This window comes from Pezoporus wallicus, unplaced genomic scaffold (assembly GCF_028554395.1).
Source record: "Pezoporus wallicus isolate ANWC-B61680 ecotype Strahan unplaced genomic scaffold, APGP_CSIRO_Pwel_v1 contig_7073, whole genome shotgun sequence".
NCBI lineage: Eukaryota > Metazoa > Chordata > Aves > Psittaciformes > Psittacidae > Pezoporus > Pezoporus wallicus.
In genome coordinates this window covers 2,304,414-2,326,477 of record NW_026641326.1, presented here as the reverse complement: position 1 = coordinate 2,326,477, position 22,064 = coordinate 2,304,414, and the positions used below count along the sequence as shown (strand labels likewise).

Genomic DNA, 22,064 nt, shown 5'->3' with positions numbered 1-22,064 from the left:
TTAAGGATACACACCATATAGGTGGGAATTTTAGGTGTACTTCAGACTACATTCTTCAAAACCCTTGTATTACATTACACATCAGTGACAGGACTCCTGAGTAGACCCACATACTTCCTTCAGTCTGAACAACTAAAACTGTTTCCTGTTCAGGTGATCAGGGGCTCAGGAATTTAAATACAAAGCATAAAGCTCAAATAGTTCCTCTGTATGAATCTAGCACAAGCAATTCAAACGTTACTTCTGACACTTGCTTCTCCTGTCAAGTTTTGCTGGGTATCACACAGACTCAATTTGCTAGTAACTTGCTAATAATGGCAAGAACTTGGAAGAGGCCAACCAGGAAAACCATCAGGAGCAAAACATTAAATGAATTTGAGGAGAACAAAGCTACATTTGAAACCCAGATGTCGGAAAAGGACTTGTCCACCCTGAGGACAGGATCTCATCCTGCACCAGGAAGCCGTGCCTGAACAAGTCTCCTTCCTCCACCAGCTCTTGGGCTTCCCCACTTTTCATCTCCCCCTGTTTCATGGCAGGTATCACACCTCCATCTCCCTCGCCCCCTGTGGCAAAGGCCATCACCACTCCAGAGCCCCTGGCCATCCCCACATTGGGGATTCTCCATAGGTACTGCCCAGAGCCAGTACCGTGCTCAGGTCTAACTGCTCAGATGGGAGCCATCGTGCAGCCAAAACAGCTCCCCATGCCTTCCTCCTCCCACTGAGTTTACAGGACACAAAACCCATTTCCTAGCAAAAAGCAAACAGCTAAGAACCATGACATGGAGTTAAGCAGGGGAGCCCTCACGCCTATGTATGCAATGCTGAAGATGCCCCAAATCTTCTGCTAGCACAACACAAGTGACAAAAGGCCATGCCGATGCCAGCAGCTCTGGGCTGCCTCTCTCCCTTGGCCCCCTCCAGCTGGGAAGGAGCATATTCCCGTTCCCCAGACCACATGTAAGGAGATTTTTCTCACCAAAAGCATCCCTGAACTAAACTACTTGATGCTTCATTTAAGCAGAGATAGGCGTGGGCACAGGGACATACCAGAGATCTACAGAAGACAGCTAACCAAGGGGGAGGAAGACTTCTCCCCCAGCCCCACTTTTTTTTAATTAAAAAGACCATTTGTTTCAAGTAAATTGCCTTAGGACTTACAGTTTATAATCACAAATAAAACACTTTTTGTCAGTTTTCTCAGCTCAATGGAACTTTTTGTTGCTTAGACAGCTAAATGTCATGGGATTTTTATGAAAGGTTAAAATTCTGTATCTTTTAACAGTTAATGGTACCCAAAGAAAAACGATACAAAACCACATCCACTTCAGTGTTCTGCAAAGTCTACAGGCTTCGGTTGGGTCTTCTGCAGTAGAAAGCCTCTTCAACACGCTAGTCCAGGGCTTTTTCAAGCTGCTTTGACCCATCACTTTCAAGGATAAAAATCCAAAACCAGCAGCAACAAATTGTTTCCTAGGACTCTGAATAAAACCAGAAAGCTGCATAAATAGGTGTCTATCCCTTGACATGGGAGAATTGGGGAAATCTCTGAATGACATACAAGATAATTACTGCCTCTACAGTAAGATTTATTCTCCTTAAGTTTTCAAATCCAGGTTCAAGATCCTGCAACTCATACTCACCACAGCTAGACTGAATAAATCTGAAAATCCTAAAGATCATAAAAGAACTTCATATTTCATTGAAATATTGATCCCGCGTTTCACTGCAGTGCCAGAAAGAATCCTACTACCACCCAACTTCGAGCAATCCAAATAACCAACCAGACAATGGCTTACCTCAAAGACATTTTCTACATGCTGCATTTAAATATGAAGCAACAGCATCACATTTTTTCCCCTAAGGACATCAGTGGCCTGAAGTAGCTTTGCCAGAGTTCAGCGCTCTTGCTTTCTGAAACCTTTCCAGTTCAAGAACAAGCAGCTACTGCCTTCAAAATATAACCAAAATTAGATTGATTGGTATGTGATAGATCATTCCCCATAGGCCACTGTGACTTTAGTGATAGATAAACCTATTCATTAACTTCTCCAGCTGCCATTCTCCCCTTCTCACCATCTTTTCTAGCGCATATTTGCTCTACTTTCATTTAGTCCCTAACCCAAGAAAAGTGGCCAGAAGAACACTGACCAGAAAGCCAAGAGCAGGAAAAAGGTGAAGAGTTACTTGTATTGACTACAGAATGACAAACAGGATGAGCTGATCCCAGCATTTTATCTTAGAACACTGCCAATAAATGACACAAATTAGCACAATAAAACCCCCTGGTTATTTAATTCATAAAAAAAAAAAAAAACAACCCAAAACCCTCTGAACTTGAAAATCATGGCAGGTACAAGAAAGTCATCTGGAATCATGGCTGCAGTGTAAGTGAACCCAACAGTCATCTTCAAGCACCAACGGTTCCAAAAAAGAAAAGGCACATTGTACAGAATGAAGATCACTTATACAACTACATGTTGTTTTGCCCATCACCAAAAATTCCTCTGTGTAATGTGACTCTTTATCCAAATGAAAGACATGAAACAGACAAAAAAGACCCAAGCTTTTGTAGATTAATATTTAGAAACTACACTTTAGCTACAGAAGCACAGGACAACAGCATGTAAGGAAATTCAAGAGAGGTTAGCCAGATATGCTTACAGAGACAGGAACTGGTGTCATTTGCAGGTCAGTAGCATGCTAGCTGCTATTCCACAAGTGCAGCTTTCAGACAGGACTCAGTCCTTTGAAGTCCTGCATTTATTTTATTAGGAAACCAGCATTTCAGCTGTTTACTTCCCAAGACACATGCCATAAATTTCTATTTTATACAGTTACTGAGAGGATACCAAAAAGCATTCCAACATTTAAGGACAGACAAGTAACTGACTGCATAAAATGTCAGACACAAATCTTCTGCTATGATTTCACCTACCCCAGGTGCTTCAGAGCATAAATATTTTATGACTAACAGGCAACAATATCAGCCACAACACTACATCTGACAGGCAAGCCTGAATTATGGTACTGCCATGGTAAAAAGCTTAATTGAAGCACCTTGCATTGACGTCCACTTCTGTCACCCTCTCCTGCAAGGAAGCTCCTTCATCAGCACTAGAAGGTTTGAGATTGCCCACAGCAGATACAAATGACTCCCCCTTACAGGAACCATCAAAGACAGACATGAAGTGTCTTCCAAAAAGTTCTCTTGCAAGACCTGGCATAGAGATGTGAACTCAAGAGGGAGCCCAAAGCCAGCAGAGATGATCTGAAGCCATCTTCCCCTTGCAAAGCCTTTCATAGTCTAACTACAATTATCTGCCCTTCCTCCAGCCCGAGCAACACCAACACAAGAATTACCAGACTCTAACGCAGCTCACTATCAATGTGAAAGAGTCACATTGGAGTAAAAGTATTTGTCTAACCTTATCTTCCTCCTAAGGTTGCCAAGCATGGTGTTAGCCAGTGCCAGCTTTGACTTGCAATCACATACTTAGAGCCTGAGCAGGACTATCAGTTACATTTCACAGGGTTTACTAATCCAGCCACTGTTCCAGCCCTCTGTAACCCCTGCTAGACCTGTGCAATGGAGTATTTCACTTCCAGGTCTACAATTCACAGCAAGCCTGCTGGAAAAATTGGCGTCTTAATGCTTTCACTCTACTGCATCACCCATGGCAAAGAAGAGGTGCAGAATAACAGCCCTTCTTTCAAGCAGGGCCTGCTGCTTAAATCACACAAACCTTCACATGTGCAAAGGATTTAGAGATTCTGGGTATATTTCTAGAGCCCACACCCAAGACAGCATGCACTTTGCTATACAAACAGAGGAACATGGGGTTTTGCACAAGTCCTGCCTTGTTTCCACAGGTGAGAAGAGGTATCCTTTCTCCACACCTGGTTTCACTCAGGTTGCTCATCATGGCTCATTTGTCAAATGTGAAGAACGTAAATGGGACTGGGTAAAAAGAATGGTATCCTTCTCAGAAAATGAACAAAGGAGAAAACAGGAATCGGTTTCATACAAGATGCTTTGTAACAAGTAACCAGAGCTAAACTTAAAACACACATGCATATGCTAACTTTAAAATAACAAACCTTACTACCAAGTTCCTAGAGATGTGGAGTTACCCACGCTCAGAATGGGGCAGGTTGTTTACTTGTCCAAACTTTACTGAAGAAAACTTGAGAAGCTTCAGGTGTCTACGTCAAAAGCAGATTTTAATGCAGTAAATCTACTTTGCCCCTGCAAGGACTTGTCTTACTGTGTGTCATGCCACACTGACTTTCATAAATGAAATAAAAGCAAAAATAGGCTGTTTTGCCCAAACTGTAAGTAAAAAGTGTAAGAACGGGAAAACTCCAACCTGTTCCTCTCATAAATTTTAAAAACGCATACCCTCAAATCTGGTCTTATCTGTCACTATGACATTTGTGAAACATTGGTCAATTTTATAGCATATGAAACAGCTTTGACCCAAGATAACTTCAAATATTGAGGAACGCGTTTTTCAGCACTTTAGGGCTGAGAAAGAAGCGAGTTTGATTTAAAAGCCTTTCAAATACACAGTGGTAGCTTGTGAGAAAGAACTGGTGTTCAGAATATTGCCTGTGGGCAGCTACTGAAGTAGCTATTTACAAATTTTCAACATTCAGTACTAAAACACAAGACAGGAAGAGAGACATAAAGATGCCACTAGGTCAAAATATATCAAAAACCCAAAAGCCACAAGCAGAAACAGTTGTATCTTCTTTCTTAAATCAAAGCTATTTGTAAATTCAAATGCAACTTGTGGATTATTATATTAAAAGGAAAAGAAGTTCCCATTTTGGAGGCACACTGCACATAAGGACATCATAAAATCATAGAATAATTTGAGTTGGAAGGGACCTTTGAAAGTTCATCTAGTCCAACCTCTACATCTTGTTGAACGCCTAAAAATGATGCAGGTGAAAGACTGCTGCACTCACTGTCCACATAATTACACGGGGACTGGGAGGCTGGCAACGTGCTCTCAAGGTCACTTACAAAACACATATCAAGAACATGCCCTCTAATCACAACGCAAACGTGAAAACATAAATACACCAAGGCCAACCAGAGCCACGCAGTGTGTGTGCTGGAACAGCTTGGCCTGTGCATCTACTGAAAAGCCTTCCTACTGATACTTTTAAAGAAGCATCCAAAAATAAGAGTGAAAATTATTTAGAAAAGACCATTTATTTTAACAAACCACTTGGCAATGCACTGTCTAAGAGCACAAAGGACACTTGTTCTGGAACATGCCTGTTTTGAGGCTCTCTGCTTTACAACAAATACACAGCACCATGAGAAGAAGTTAGCAAGAGAATGAAGATTTTGTTAATTCAGAAGAGTTTTATGCTGTTAACATGCCCCGAGCTTCTACATGTCACAGTTAATAAAGAACTAGTAAGACTTAGCTGGGCTTTATACCACTCTGGCTATAGACAATGTCCCATGTCGGCCCCAATATGAAAGGCTTGAATAAGCAGAAGAATAAAGCAGTCTAGATATACCCAATTTATGCACAGTACTAATACGATCATTAGACACGGCCTAAAATAATAATAAATCGCTGACTTCATCTAAGTGAAAGAAATGCAAGCTGGCTTACCACTGAACTCCTTGATTTTTATCCTTCTGCTCAACGAGCTGTGATGTTATTTATGACTGTATTAAAACCTGCTCAGTTATAATAAAACAGTTTCAGTACCTCAGAGTGCTTGATCATCATGTTCGCTAATGTAAGATAATCCAAGTCACCTTCATGCAAACTCAACTGGCTGTGATCTGAAGCATTCTGCTAAATACCAGTATTGGCATCTTTTGGAGGGACTCAGGCAAACCACAAAGGTGGGTACACTCCTTGAGCAGGGTGGCAAGCCACCGCTCTGAAGGAGAATTTACCCAGGCAGCATCAAAACTGAAAGCCAAGGCTGTCGGGGTTAGTTCTGAATGGTAGTGGCTCTTCCTAGGGAGTGGAGTGCTATTGTCTGACACTTCTTCTAAGCAACACTGCATCTTTTATTTCCTGGTATCTCACTTACAAAGTAGGTGTTATGACAGACATCACAGTAGCCACAAGAGATTAAAGGTAACGACAGTAAGAAATTAAGTGTGTTTATTCCACTCTAATTTTAAACCCAGAACCCACAAGAGAACTTAGTGGTTTAGTTATTTCTTAGCTAAAGGAACATTGCCACAATACTACTGTAACAGCAATTAGGTTGCACGGCCTCACCTCTAAACCCCATGGAGCATATTCCCATGCAATGAGACAGTAGCTACCGTCTGGCTCCCACGAAAAATAAGCCTACCATCAGCTCATTTATTAAACACGGATGCCAACATTTCAGCCCTTTTAAGATCTCACGCCTTACATACATAGTAACATAGCATCACAATCTATTTTATACTGACAAAAACAACAACCAGCCACTTGGCCATTTTTGTAACCTTCCCTGCACCTGCCTCTCCATGTCTTCCAGAGATGAGCTGTTGAAAACCCTTCTCCTAGTGTTATTTCACATATGGTAGGCAGATAATCAGTTACGTTGTGAAATGAGAAGTGCCTGCCCACATAAATGGCCCTTGATCAGACAAGAGGATGGGGCTCTTGCAGGACCATCACCTGAATCAGTGACAAAAAGCAAGTTAGATGGCAGTAGCCAGGTTTATATCACAGTTGTTAACACAAACCGGCAGTCAGCATCATTACTTCAATAGATAATGCACAACCATGTTCCTCATCACAAAAATTTAAAGACTGTGAAAAACAAGTTATATAAAAGGATGGTCTAAGCTTCTGCTGTGATGCTCTTCCAGCACACACACATACCCTGCAGCAGCAGCATTTTCAACATGTGAGCATAAATCAGACCTCCAGCCTGCAAAGGGACTGCAAGCTACTGATTCTCTACTGTGTGAAGTCCGACCAAGGTCGGGGTTCAGGCTCTTTCTGCAGGACTGGAATCACATTTTTTCTTACACGACACCATAAGAATGTCACCTTCCCGAAGAGCTCACAGAAAACTCTTTTCAGTGGTTTCATCTGAACTTCAAAAAAGCACAAGCCAACGGCTCACCAGGAGCGGCACATTCACAAAACACAAAGACGAGTGTGTGTTGTCATTCCTCTTCTCCAAAGGTTAGCTGCAAACACAAATCGCCAAGAAACTCAGAAATAATAGTTTTGTCAGAAGATCAAAACGTCTTTTGAGAGAGAAATTCAGGGCCTCCAGGCTTGGTCTCAGAAGAATCCTATTCTAAACCGCACTTGACTCACGCCAACATAACCTTTCAAATGCTATTACAAGAACAGGACTATGTTCACAAAGGGAAATAGGCACAGGAGCTTCCACTAAAGCCATATTTATTTATGCAAAAAATCATGTATCTCCTTTTAACACTGAAAAAGTACAAACAACACGACGAGTACTTTGTAACACACCTCTCATCATGGACTGACAACATACACAAAGTTTTAGCTACTCAAGAATTAACTTGGGTAACTAAATTAACGTGGATTAACAAGATCCTAACTCAACCTTCCCCACCCTTTTCTAAACTTCAAACATAAACCCACTTCAGCATGTCACTACTTTACAGGATGGAATAAGTATTTTTAGCGATCTTAATGCTTCAAAAAATACAAAGAAGCTCATAATAAATAGAGTTTGTTTTAAATGAAATAAGAGGAAAAGGGAAAGCTGGGGAGGGTTTAACATCTGCTAGGAGCCAGAGAAGATGCCAGTACATCCATGATAACCAACAGTTAGGTTTGACGACGGCAGATGTGTTTAACAATTGCAGCTGGTCCCAAGGACACCACAGCTAGCTGTCCATCCTCAAGCAGCGCGTGCAAGATGTGGGACCCCCTAGAGGAACAGTTCAGAACACTGTGTGCCCTTCAAGCCATTGATGTCAGGCTGATTCTCGTCTGCTCTCACAGACTGACCTCCCAGTAGCAGCTGGATAACACAAGGTCTCCTTATTTAATTTTCTGTGACAAGAATCTAGTCAGTAATCATCAACAGCACTGGGCAAAAATAAGCTAACATGTAATAAGTGGGGGTAACTGGGAATCTACATCAAAATCACATTGCTGCTCCACTCTATAGGCAGAGTTGGCCTGAGAAGGTGCCAATGCTGATGTTCAACTGCTTGTTCTTTCCCTACCACACACACACACCACCTTGTTGCTCTTACCCCTCAGCTATGCAGGTACCACTGTTTGCAGGGCTACACTGACCCAGGCAATCAAAACCACTAAGCTGATTAAAAAAAAAAAATCATAAAACAAAAGTCACCTTTCCAAAAACCAGGCCTTTTTTTAGATCTCAAACTGCCTCAGCAGTCCCACGTAATTTTTAGCGTGGCTCCACAAACACACATGTTGGTGCAGCCATGTGTATCATGGACCCATAATCCTCCTCCCCCAATAAAACGGGCACAAATAAGGAACTGACTAACAGCCAAAGCTGCTTCTGCTTTACCCCATCTGGTGGCCTACTGCTTTATAGACAGCTGGTACCAACAGCCATTTATGAATGTTATCAGGAGCTAGAGAAGAAAACACAAAGTTGGATTAACTGTGTTCCTCTAATAGTTATTCCCTGGGTCCAGTAACAGTCAGCACATTCCTCACTTCGCATCCAAAGCAGAGCATCTAGATGCTGTGTGCTCAGACCACGTAGAGTCATCAAACCCTGAACGCAGCCGAACGCCTTTAAACACAGGAAACGGAATTCAACTTTTCTTGGGAAGTGCAGGTTCAGAGAGCAGGGTTTTCTCAGGACAAGTCCTGTGAGCAGGCAGAAGCCCTGGCTGGAAGCTTTTTCCTCATTACTCACATTAAACACTGCAGGGAAAGGCAGAAGGCCATTCTGAACAGTGACCCACATAGGAAGCGGCATTTCACATAGAGCAACCACTTACTGAATAAGCAGCACTCTAAAGCAGAAGGCACCACTTTTCTTCCCTCAAAAGGCAATGTATATTACCAAAGGATAAACTCTTTTGACAAGCTGCAGTAGCACGATTAAATAGTGTTTTTCCTTTTACACAGCAAACCATGCAGGGCTGAACCCTTAAGGAATATATGAACTTTCATGTGAATGAAGCCCATTAACTACTGTGCAATGAATGGGGCCTGTGGTACGAATTCATTTCCTTTTAGAGAGCAAAGAGGACAGAAAGCTTACAATTGCTACACGCAAATGCTGACTCATTCAAGGTCATTTTACTCCCTCCCTGAACAAATCGTTTCTTTGAGACCCAGGCTACGGTGGTATTTCAGAAGAGTATAGTTTTTGTGGAAGACAAGAAGCAGAATGGTAATATAGCCAAATTAATACTACAGTAAAAAGCTATTTGACTGCTCAAAGGATGACTTTTCAATTAGGAAGTTGGGATAATATAAATGATTGCCATTTTTTTTAACAGAGGTCTCACTTCTCAGAATTTTCTGTTTAACAGGACAAGAATTAACTTTAAAGCACTGTTTAACAAGGCAGAAATTAACACCAAGGCAGTTCCTGAAATGCTAACATCACTTCACCAGAACAGCCCTACTTTGCACAAGGCTGTACCAGCACTAAAAGCAGCTCTGCCCCACCAGCACAAATCAGATGTATCACTAAAAACAGGCTTATCAGGCAGCTGCTATCAGGACAGTGATTCTGGTTGAGGGAAATGGCTCTCTGGATTGCTGGTGTAGGTAAAGTGGAATAAGTCTTTCCTGAGAGTATCACCTCCCCTGAGCCAGGGCCCCCCAAACCCAGAAGAAACAAAAGAGAATTTCCATTAATTGCCTGTTTATATTTTCCTCTGAAAAGAGGAGAAAGTTTTAAGTCATAGCCAACCATGAAGTCCATAAACTGAATTTTGATGGTTTCAACTAGGATGATGTTCCTGGTGTTTTTAGGAAAGAACCTTGCAATACAAAGCTTGATGCACATCCAGTGACATATAAACTTCCTCTCAAATAATTTTTGATTCCAGGTCAGAATAACTTCTGGATTGATACCACTCCCAGCATGTTTTAATATAACAGTTTACTGGCAAGGTCTTTCATTGTAACAAGAAAGCAGCAGCAACTGAAACTCACTCTCAGGGTTTTTCTGCATCTTGTGGCAATGAACCCTTACCCCAGCCCTTTTAAAGATGCTTAGGTGCCTGGCTGCTGCTGAGAATCCAAGCTCAGCTTCAGCAACAGCTCCCAGTGTTCAGCATCCATTGCACTCTCATGAACTGTACCACCTTCTGGCAAGCAGATCCAATGCACTCTGTGTTCAGATGACAGATAGTCAGACAGATAGACAGATAGAGGGATAAAGGATTACACTGCTCCAAAACAGCTCTTTGAAACACGAGTTTCTTTAATGCACCAGACACATTCCTGCTGATGTCAATGTGTTCATTTGGAGAAATTACACAGATTCCAGCCAAGTCGGGAACACTTATGCTGTCCTCAGAAGCCAGGGCTTCAAGTAGGTGGGTTGCTTGAAACACCTAAAGGCTCTGGGTTGTGTAAGCCCCATTAATTCAGAAATACAGTAATATTTACTACTTTTTTTTTTTTCCCAGAAAGACATCATTTACTACTTCAAATGATTTTTCTTTCTCACATTGTCTTCAAAAATCAGGATTTACAGCACAAAGCAGGAAGGGTGGTATAATTTAATACAACACAGTTGTGTCTTACATAGCTTTGAGCATCGGGAAGGTTAAAGGGAAAACATGCTCCAGTTTTACCACTTCAGTGTTTTTATCACTTCAGTTTATTACTTCTACTGGATGCCAGTGGCAGGTGTATTTAAAAGAAGCAGCCTGCCTCTCACAGACCTTCTAGCAGTAATTTGTTTTCACATGTAATAACTATTGCATACAGCATTTAACTGGGTAATGGCTTAAAGGTACCTCTGGGGCATTAGCTGGTAAAAATAAAATACAATAACACAAGCAAACAACACGATTAATGTGCCAAAATAGTTTTTAAGCCTCCACTGGTGAAAGGAATAGTCTAGAAAGACAAGTTCCCAGCAACTGAGAGCTTTCCCAATACATACAGGCGCTCTTGGAAACTGTAATGCCATCTGCTGAGAGACTATGGAAGTGCAGCGCCATGAATGACATACTGAATGAGCTCTCGGCACTTCTGACCATTTCATGCACAGTTTAATTGCTGTAACGCTGGTGTTGAAATACATCCTGCTCGTGATCAGGGTCAAAAGGGGGGAAAAAAGTGCTTGAATTGTATAAATTAACGAAGAATTTCAGAGAACTATTGGAACTTCAACTACCGATACGCAGCAAGACGAGGACACTTAAGTCACAGAGCTCTATAATGCAATACTGTTCCAGTGCGTTAAAAAGATAAGAATACGATGTGAAAAACCAAACTATGAATTTGGCACGAACACACTAACGGCAAAACCAGTGATGTTAAATGGAGTTGTGTTTGTTGAGGGGATTTTTGGTTTGCTTTTTGGGTTTTTGATTTGGTTGGTTACTTTAGGGTTTGTTTTAGATACTGAATTTTCTGCTCCACATCATTGCAAGCTGGAAAAAATGTTCCTCAGTTCTAAGTCAATTTAAATTATAAAAGTTTATTAACAAGTCCCAATGAACAAGTGGGTAAATGGCAGCCAATGGAAGCACTTCTAGTGAAGCACACACACACAGGGTTGAGCTGTTACCCCAATACCCAGAGCTCTGTCTGTTTGAAGGCAGATAGCTATTTCTTTAGGTGGTAACAAAAGAATCGCTATAAAGACTGTCACAGCAACATTTCCAAGGATTTGCTTTCTTTTCTTGCACTGAAACACTATATCCAACTCTGTCCCAAACAATACTGAAGAGTTAAAGGAGAGGGTCAGAAAAAGTCTTCTAAAGGATCCAAAATCTGGCAAGCTGACCCTAAGTGGAAGCTAAGCTAGCACAGCCTGCTTTTCCTCTAGGCAACAACAGATCCAGAAGTGTTGCAATCCAAGTCTGACACTCATTATTAAAGGAAGATTCACAGTAATAGTAACTTAATTCCTTAATTCAGACAGACAGACCTAACCAGATCTGCTGGCCAGCAACTGTTCATGTTACAAATTCAAACTGGAAGCTGCCATACAGATATATTCTCCCAAAAAAGTGCAAAGGCAGCAGTGTATTGATCCGGTTACAGTCTGATCCTCTCATTTAATTTCTGAGTAATGCTATTGCTATCTATAAGAAAAAGAAAGAACTCTGCATGAATATTTCCCTAAGCAAACATAAAGCAGATGAGTTCAGTCCTCAATACAGGGACAAAGTTCTACTACAAGCACCAAGGAGATGCATAACTAAAAGGGCTCATTTTGTGCCTAGAACAAGACACGTAGCTGGCACTCATTTCTGAGAGATAAAGGGTTAAAGCAGTTAGCCACTCCTCAGCTGGACAACTACTACTATTGTAACGTCCATATTCAGCTGAATTCCATCAGGCCATGCTTTCTTAACACAATCTGACATGTACTCTTCAGGATCTTGGAATTTTTTTCCCCTCCTCTATGCCTCTCAATAGTAGACACTAGAAATAAATACACCCAAGTCATAACATGGCAATCCAAATAAGCTGATATATAATTATCAAGTGGGGGAGACTGATGGTGGGACTGTTAACGATTTCTGGGTTTAAAACATACAAAACAAAACACATTTTCCAGGTCCTTTGCAGACAGCACAATACTGGGTTTTGTTTCAAGTTCATAACTTGGCTCTTAAAGTAGTTGATAATGAACCAGCAGGCATTATTTTAAATCAACCAGTTTTATTAAATGAGCCAGAAAGGAAAGAGGCAGGGCTAATTACCAACATTCCTCGATGAATTACCTAGCGGTGTGTGGTAAATCTCCAGGCGTCTTTGTCTTTATCCCCAAATTTATCCCTTACTTATTTCTCAAGAGGTTAAAGGACACGGGGCTAATTAAGGAACCAATCCAATGACAGACAGAATCATTCAAGGTAAGGCTGTTTTTTACTCTTTCAAGCTTTTGCATCTCTGCCTGGTACTTCTTAATCTAATTTAGAAAGAGAAAAAAATATTACTGCAGGGGAGGGGGAGGAAAAGCACTAATCTTGTCACGGTCAGGCAGGTTGAAATTGCCATGCAGTGCTGGGCAAAATGCTACATATTTGTAATTTAGCCAATAAGAAATTCCTTAAGCCTCTCTTGAATGGCAGGAATGTCTCCAGCTTGTCACTTTGAATTCGTTCACTGCACAGGTTCAACATCTCAGAGAATAATGCTGCCAAAGTAGCTGAAGAACTGAAATACTTGTGAGTGTACATAATACCACAGGATTACTTTAAGCAGATCGAAGTTTTCACATTTAAAATGTAATGTCTGTCAAAAGTGTCAGCAGAGGCCTCCCTAGACCCTCACTTAACCCTGCTGCTCTCCAGCACCATGTGTGGCTCTGCGCAGCGGTTTCTGCATTATTAAGCTCTGGACTCAACAAACACAACTGCAATGACCAGAACTGCAATCACCCTCTTCGTAACATCCTTGACTCAACTGGGAAAGTGGAATAAGGAGGGGTTTGAATGAACATTTACTGGAAGAGATCTTAATACAAGCTGTTGAAACCTGGTAGCTGGTGGGCTGCAGAGCCTCATCAATATGTTTAATACCCATGAACATGGGCACCTACAAATCTTTAGGCAGATTAACTCATCTTCTGCAGATCCAAAACAGCCACTGACACGTGGTGAACCACCATTTTCCCAAGGTCTGGTAATTCAGCCATCAGATAATATGTCTAGACCGTTGAAAAGAAGCACTTTGAAGCCGTAACAAAACAAACTTAGCAAGCTGTCCTTAACTTTGTGGCTGTTATCATGCCAGTGAACCCTCAAGACCACCAACCAGGACATAAACCACCAAGAACCTTCTACAAGACGATCAGAGCTTGGACTTCCAGATGCCTACATCATTCTGTGTGAATACATCCTTACTTCCTCCACATCAAAAATGTTATTTCAAACTACCAGGCAACTACTCTGTGAACTTGCATGGCAACTGCTCTCTCGTAAGAAGCACTTCTTCAGCTACCTTCCCACTCTGCTCTCAAGCATTATATGACCAGGAAATTCCTCAGCAGCACAACTCAGCAGCAGCACGGTTTGTGCTACAACTTCAGGAGCTGTATTTTGTGCCACAGTGACCATAGCTGAAGAGCTACGATAGAAAGATCAGACATCTTCATTAGGAACAACACTTCTACCAAAAGCTAAACAACACACATACCTGCATCCATAGGTAAAGGACTTTCAGGATGAAGGGTGAAAGCAGCGTTCTGCAGTAGCAGTCAAGCAGTCAGATACCTGCACACAGAAGTATGTTGCCCCCTTGAATTCCATGCATTTTTAACATCTAATAACCTAGGGGTTAAGCAACAGTTTACATTTTACCTCTATTACTAACCACAGACATCAAGCACTCAGTGCTTGTTTTGGAACAGCTTTAAACCCACTAAGCAAGCAAAAGATTGAAGGCCTAAAAGATACTTTTACTTATGTGAAGGCTAAGGAGACAAGGCAGGCTTCAGTGGCTCTGTAGTTAAATGCAAGTTTTTCTTCATGAAGAATTTGCTGTAGGCTGAAGTTAAGTATACAACAGCCACTGAGTGTAAATAATCTTAGTTAAATGTTCTATCTGTAGTTCACCAATCCTGGCAAATCACTTATCTAAGTTCTCAACTGCAAATACAAGACACACTTACTTAACATAGGGGCGCACACTACTGTCTGCCATTGTCAGGTTAGATTAAATTAGCTCTTCATCAGATAAGAGTGTCCACAAACACACATTTGCTGCAGCAGATGCTACCACATGTTTATCTTGGCATCCCATTGTTCCTGTTCTTCAGAACTTTGAGATAAGTCCCCCATAGAATGAAGTTTTATGGTAATTATTACACCAAGAATACTACTGCTAACGGCACAGCCTTCCCTGCTCAGCAGGGCTGCATTACCACCACAGGTCACTCTCTGTAATAAGCACATGGAAAAGAAGTAGGAGGAGGTATTTTTTTGATACATGTCCATAGTCATTACCACCACCCAGAAGGCATGCTTGGCATTTCAAAACCGAACAAATACAGGGTATTTGATGCAAAGAGCTTATCGTGGTGGTGCATTTAAGTCTGAGTGAACAATGACATAAGGGTGAAGGCAAGAGGCCAGCCTGGTCGCCTGCACCCTCCCAAGCAGCGCTGCACATCTGTCCACTCAGAAAATGTTGCTTTGAGGGAAAATATGATCACAAACTACAGCAATGGGACAGCATTAAAGAAGAGAAAAACAGACCTGCTCTGCTATCAGTGATCAGCCCACAACACTGCCATGAGATGGGCAAAAAGTTCCTGGAAAATAAAGCAAGAATGGAAAGCCAGTAAGCAGTACCTGGTTCTAAGGCTTTGAAAAGAAGAGCTTTCAGCTTGGTTAGGACCCCAGGTGAAAGAAGAAAAGCCACAATGACAAGACACAGCAGTAAAGTGCTGCAGTTCTAGCACCAAAAGAGCAGTTAACATCTACCACAAAGTTATCCACTGTAGTCAGTGTGGCAGGGGGAATGCTAAGTGGGGTTCTTCTGGAAAAACAGATTTTTAAATATCCAGCATATGATAAACACTGTTGTATGCAACTACACTATTAGCAATCTGTTAATAACAAATATTAAAACTGGTGTTGCAGCCTATAGTTTCATACATATGTTTTTATATACGTGTCACATCTCGGGGTGAACTGTCCCATTAGCAAGGGCAGGGACTATGCAGGAGCACAGATTCTATGTCCAGAGAGAAGAGATCTCAAACCGTGGATCACCAAAGCAGGACCCAGAACCCTCCAGATCCTCTGGAACAAGAGAACTGTTTGCTCAGTCTCCAGGAACAGGGATAAAAGGGATGCTGGCATCCTGAAACAGATCCATTATATAATCTGCTGGCCAGGAAACCTGCTTTTATCTTATTACATGCCCAGCATTTATATGGTGTCCAAAAGACAACTGCATCACTGCAGGAACATGCCAGTTCATGCTGCAAACACCCACTGCAGGTTCTCACCCCAGCCCTCGAGCCTGTTCTTTGCAGCAGCATTCAATGTAGTGCTCTCAGGCAAGCATCTCCCACCTCAATGCCTGTCCGAAATAGGAGTTGCATTCTTAAATCCCTGTGACAGACAAATAGGGAGGAAGAGACATGAGAGGTCCAGCGGATTTCTTATTGTGTTGTTCATTTGGTACGGTGACACTCCAGAGGATGGGGATGTACACCAACCGCATCCTCAGAAGCATTAGTATGCAACAGCAGGGACAGACTGAGGCAGACAGGCACCATACCATTTCACCACAATACATCCAGTTTAGGCTTCCATCAGCTCTTGTACTGTGACCTGGTGTAGCACATTACAACCATGGCAGCACAAGTGTCACATCCATGCACCAACTGAAGAATGCCAGCAAACAACATGCGGAGACAGAGGAGAAAGTGTTCACCTCAATTTTCCACCTTCCAACTGCCTAGTGAGACGTGCAGAGGGCTGGATGTCAGCTGCCCACCGGTAACATTTTCAATCCTGAAAGAACTGGTAATGTTCCCAAAGGAAGTGATTTGCAGTTCTGTGGGCTGATGTGGGATTCTGGGTCTCCTTTCCTGACTCCTGTGATGCTCCAGTGCTTCCCTTCCTAAGAAGGTCACAAGCCTGCTCACACCAGTCTCAGTTTCTGCAGTGCCACACTGTGTTTTGGGCAGGCAGGTCCAAAGTACTTAGAGGTTTGTGTTATGCTTGCTCTGAACTGTAACGTTTACCCAGAAATCAGGCAAAGCAACATAAACCACACAGCACAGCTACTACTCAAGTTTTTGTCACGTCTCTCAAGTAGCAAACAGGTGAGTCTACTCCTCCTTCAGCCTTCTCCGAATTTCTGAAGCAAATCAGTGTTTCTGCCTGCTGATCAAAAAATTCCTATCATCAGCTTCCTGGACGGACACAGAAGACTCAAAACTACCCTACAGACCAGGCTATAGAAAGGCAAGGAGCTGTCCTGCTGCCACCAGTAACTCAGCAGGCAGGAGATCATTCACTTTACAGGAAACCTGCAAGTTCCTTGACAGGAAAGGAGGCTGGGAGCAGGCAAGAGGGCACAAAAGGCATGAAAAGCAGAACCAAGCAACTCTATCACACCAACAGGAGATGCTCTCTAAATAACTGTCAACAGACAGCTGCTAGGACTACAGGAGACCAGCTAATTCCACAATACCAAGCAGGAAGACAGTAACACATGAGGTCCAAAATAACTATGGGGAAGCAGGTTAACAGACCAGCTTCACCACAAACCAAGCGTGTATTCTCTTGATTTCTAATAGCCAAGGATTTCACCACCTTTAACAAATTTAACTCCACAAATTGTGGGATTAGTAGCAGTGGTGTTTTGCAAATGGATGATTGAAGAGCAAAAGGACTAACCCATTACCAGGTCTCACTGACTACAGACAGGGACCTGACGCATGACCTCCGTCCAGTCCTGGGCTACCCCTGCTTAGAGAAATGCAGCAATCAGTTCCCAAACATCAGCTCTGGGATACTGAAGTCGAGATCTGCAGTGGTGCTTCTGCTCCCATAGGTAAGGACTCATACCAGACAAGAGAATAACTGCAATCAACAACAACAAAAAGAACAGCTTCTTAACACCAATTAAGTATACAAGGCTAAAATATACCTGCATGGAAGAAGCACCTCCATAAAACAACTGAAGACATCTTAAGCTGAACTCTTTGAAAATAATTTAACCCTTACAAAAATATAAACTTACTTTGTACCTCAGGAACAGATCCTCATCCAACATTGCTAGAGCTCAGAACTGCTCCAACGACCAATATTTTATGTTATACGCTCCTATTTCTAAGGCAGAGCAAGAAGCTGAATTGAAGCAGAAGCGAAGAAACTCTTGTGACATCCCTGTAGTGGTGGTCCTCAACTACCAACACGAGATGGATGAGAAGGTGCTTAGAGATAAACCAGCCTGTACATCTGTGAAGCTAACATCAACTCTGCAGAATGATAACTGAAAGCAGTACCAATCTTCCTTTGGCTATTAGATTCAAAGAGATACTGTTCCAAATGACTTAGACCTAGCCCACCTTCTAATTAGGGTGCACAAAGCAACACAAAATTTGAATTCCAACAGGTCATTTCCTACCTTGCCAAGCGACATTACGTGGCAGACGACTGATGCAATAAGTCATTACTCAAGAAAATTAAATCCTATTTATGCATATGTCTTTAAACGTACCACATTATGTAATTTGGAGATTCCTGTTCAATGTGACAGAGATTCATATGTATTTCTCTTTCTTTCTGCATTATTTCTGAATGATTATTTGGAAAACAAATATAAAAAACCAAGCTCATTAACACCTTTGGCTCCTTTTTAAACTATTTATTCCAAACTACCAGCTTCAGCCATGCAAGTATTATTCTCCTCACATTCAGAGGCAGGGGAGAAAGGCAAGTCACACAATGTAATTAAAAAACACTAAATGATGACAAATTCAAGAGCCTTGGTATGGGCTTTTTTTGATGCTAAATGCCAAGCAAGCAAAAACAACAACAAAAACAGCTATTACATTTGGTCTTAGGTGTTTGCGAAGTACGACTGATTCAAACAGACCTTTTCAAAAGAGAGTTGCCTTGCAGATTAACATTTCTCAAAGTGTAAAAATGCCCTTTTTGTGTCTCTCATTCTTTAAGGTCACTAAATCCAGACCATCTGGATAATAAAGTTACCAACTTAGTTCCCTATTTATCTAATTAAAACTTCTCTACAGCTCATACGGAAAATTTGTCTACAGCTAAAAAACAACTGAAGTGTGAAAAGCAGCTGCAGGGAAATGATGTCACTTGTACTTTGTTACTGGAGGGAGAGCCGGCTGTCAGCGCATCGGCACCAGGAGGACCCTGATTTATTGTTAATCTCATCTTTTGAGCCAAATAACCTATTTAAAATGAACAAAACCAAAGAAAAACAAAGCAAAACAAAACTAAACAAAACCCACCAAACAAAATTACATGGATCCCTTAGCCAAATCCTGCTCTTGCTGGTCAATTTACAGTAAGATCATGACTTCATCCCTGGTATTTTGTACTACCTATTTTTTTGTACAGAACTGGTCCACTTTTATCAACGAAAGGATGAATCTTCACCTGCTTTCTCCCACCAAAACCACAAGCAGCGAACCTATGCAAAGCAGTCTCTCTTCCATGAGCAGAGACCAAGAGAACTTGTTTTAGCTGATTTTGACTGTTACTTATGTAAATACAGACAAGCATTATTCTGTTCCAGTAGGAAGCTCGCATTTCCACAACCATCACCTTCAATGCAAAACTCTCTGTCAACAAAAGGTAGTAGTTACCAGTTATTACTTTTAATTTACATGCCAGTTAAGCACACATTCTCTTACATTTTTGCTCTACGGGGTCATTTGGACTAAAGTCAAATGCAGGGGAGGTGTCCTCGCTCTTTCCAGGAGACCCTTCTCCACCAGGAGGAAATGGGACAGATGCTTCTTTTGCAGTCCTAAAGAGCATTCAGGTTCAAGTCCTTCCCATGAAGTTCCCTCCCCATGCTCTAGCAGGTCAGAGATTTGCATACAAATTGTACAAGCAAGTTCCTAGTAACCCCATTTGTAATAACCAAGCATCACCTTTATTTCAACCCTCAGAAATAAAGGCTGCCTCCCCTCTTCCCACATATAAAGAGGCAACAGACAACTGCTGATGCTTCTTCAAGACATTACATTTCTTCTTTAATAGTAAAATATCACAGAAAATAAAGACTTTCCTACAAGTGCTCAGAGGGGCTTAAAAAAAAACAACCTAAAATTGACATCATAAGGTATTAGGATGAAAGGATGTAAAAAATGTAACATACGCTTCTTTAACCGAGTGCATTACAAATTAAAACTATTCCACAGCACCTACACATCTGCTGGATTTGAAGTAGTGTAACTACAGTGGCACAACCTAGAAACGAGCTTAATAAATTGTCATACACAAACATAGTGTGTATGCATAAACATTACACAAAATAGCTCTTCCCAGTCAATTTCAGACTCCTTACTATACGCATATCACACACACTCATTTGATTTTTAATGGAGATGTATATATAGGGAGAGAATTCAAAATTCAACTGTTGCCTTTTTGCTCCTTGATCATAGACCACACTTGAGCATGGCCCCCGCATCTCAACTAAGTATTAGTTTCGCCACTGTCAAGACAATACCATAATGCAGATTCAAGAAATAAAGGCTCCCTACATTTCCTCCATACACCCAGCTCACAAACTGCCTCGCAATCCTGTGTCTGCAAGTCTATTTTAAACCAGTTCTTTGAATACGCATCACTGATACATAACAGCCATGAGCAAACTACAAGTGGGTTGTAACCAAGCTCAATTAACTTACCCAGTAAGAATATGTTTACTGACTAAAAGCGGTCACTAAACATCAGAATGTAATAAAAGGATTCAACAATAATGCAGAGCAAGCAGGTAACTCTTTAGAGCTAAGAGTTATTTATTTTCATTAAATATGTTAGAAAATTTCTCCAAAACGTTTTGCATTCTTTTACTACCACATTCCACGTTGCTTTACTCTACTCAGACTTAACCAGTGCATTAAGCGATCTGTTTTCTTATAGCTGTTCACCTTTCCTCCGAGTAATTAGCAAGCTACATCCCTTTTGACAGAGGGATACTAACAAGCTCCTACGGTTTCCAGTTGGACAAGGAATCCAAAGCTACTAATAGCAAACAAGTCGTTTAAGCAAAAAAGGATTACAAAGGCTCATTGCAAGGGGCTGGAAACTCACCCATATTTCAGATTAAGGCTTTTTGCAAGGCTCTTTTGCCTATAGTTTTGACACCATTTTACAAAAATATTTCAATGTTTTGTTTTAAAAAACAAAATACTGATTTGAACATCTATTAACAGTTTCTTCTTTTGGAAAATTATTTAAGGACTAGAAAGATGGAGAAGCGTTTTCCAAAGGGAAAATGATGGAAACCTTAGTTTTGTAACAACACCTCCCTCCCGGGATCTCAAAGTTTAAACAAAACCAAAAGTTACACACACTTTTTCACAAGTTTTCCCATTCTTCACTCTCAGGACACCAAAATAAGTTGCAAACGAAGCCAGAGCGGAGCTTATCTGGAAACTTTAATCGCCAAAACTCCCTATAACCATGTCCCTGTTGCATAAACTAGGTTGAGCGAGAGCTCCTGAACAGAAAGGCAGAGACTGGCGTACCTTGAGGACCTCCATGGGCACCTGGGTGGCGGGGGGCAGGCTGGTGGGGACGCTGACGTTGATGGCAGGTGTCTGGCTGACGGGTACCCGCTGCTGCATGAACTGGGCTGCTTGCTGCTTCTGCTGCTGCTCCCGACGCTCCTGCTCCTGCATCTGCTCACGCATGAGCTGCTGTCGTAGCAGGATTCGTGAGGTCATGCTGGAGGAGCTTAAGGGAGGCTTGGAAGCGCCAGGATGCTCGGAATTGCTGTGGGAAGACCAAAAGAAAGATAGCTCAGCTTCACAAGCGGGATCGCGGCTCCGGCACTCACAGCTTGCAGAATTTACACCGGAACGTGGGGCGGGATGGGTGAGGATATGCTGCACAATGCAAGGGGGAACGCGGAGCCGACCTACTTCAGGTACTTAGCAGCCACATTAGGCTGCCTTAACTTGACTGCAGCTATCCACTTCCAAACACCAATATCCAGCGGTAAAGAGCTATTTGCTCTTTCAATTTTTACAGCAACCACCCACAAGAAAAAGTAATGCTTTTACAGACAGCAGCAAACACTCATATTTCTTTTCTTACAAAGCAATAAAAGGCTGTAGCAAGTCTAATGATAGGTATAGATAACACTGCAGGTCTAATGATCTCGCTCAAAACCAGATAGCTAAAATAAAACACAACATAACCAATTTCAGTTGGTTTCT

General features: G+C 41.7%; 1 protein-coding gene across 8 annotated transcripts in view; it reads right to left on the bottom strand.

Moving 5' to 3' along the window:
* MITF (melanocyte inducing transcription factor) overlaps nt 1-22,064 on the bottom strand; it is a 98,612-nt gene that overhangs the window by 19,740 nt on the left and 56,808 nt on the right. For all 8 annotated transcript variants that reach the window (XM_057422943.1, XM_057422945.1, XM_057422947.1 and 5 more), the window contains exon 2: nt 21,372-21,618. In XM_057422943.1, the coding sequence (XP_057278926.1) occupies nt 21,372-21,618 (247 nt within the window). The remainder of the gene's footprint in view (nt 1-21,371; nt 21,619-22,064) is intronic.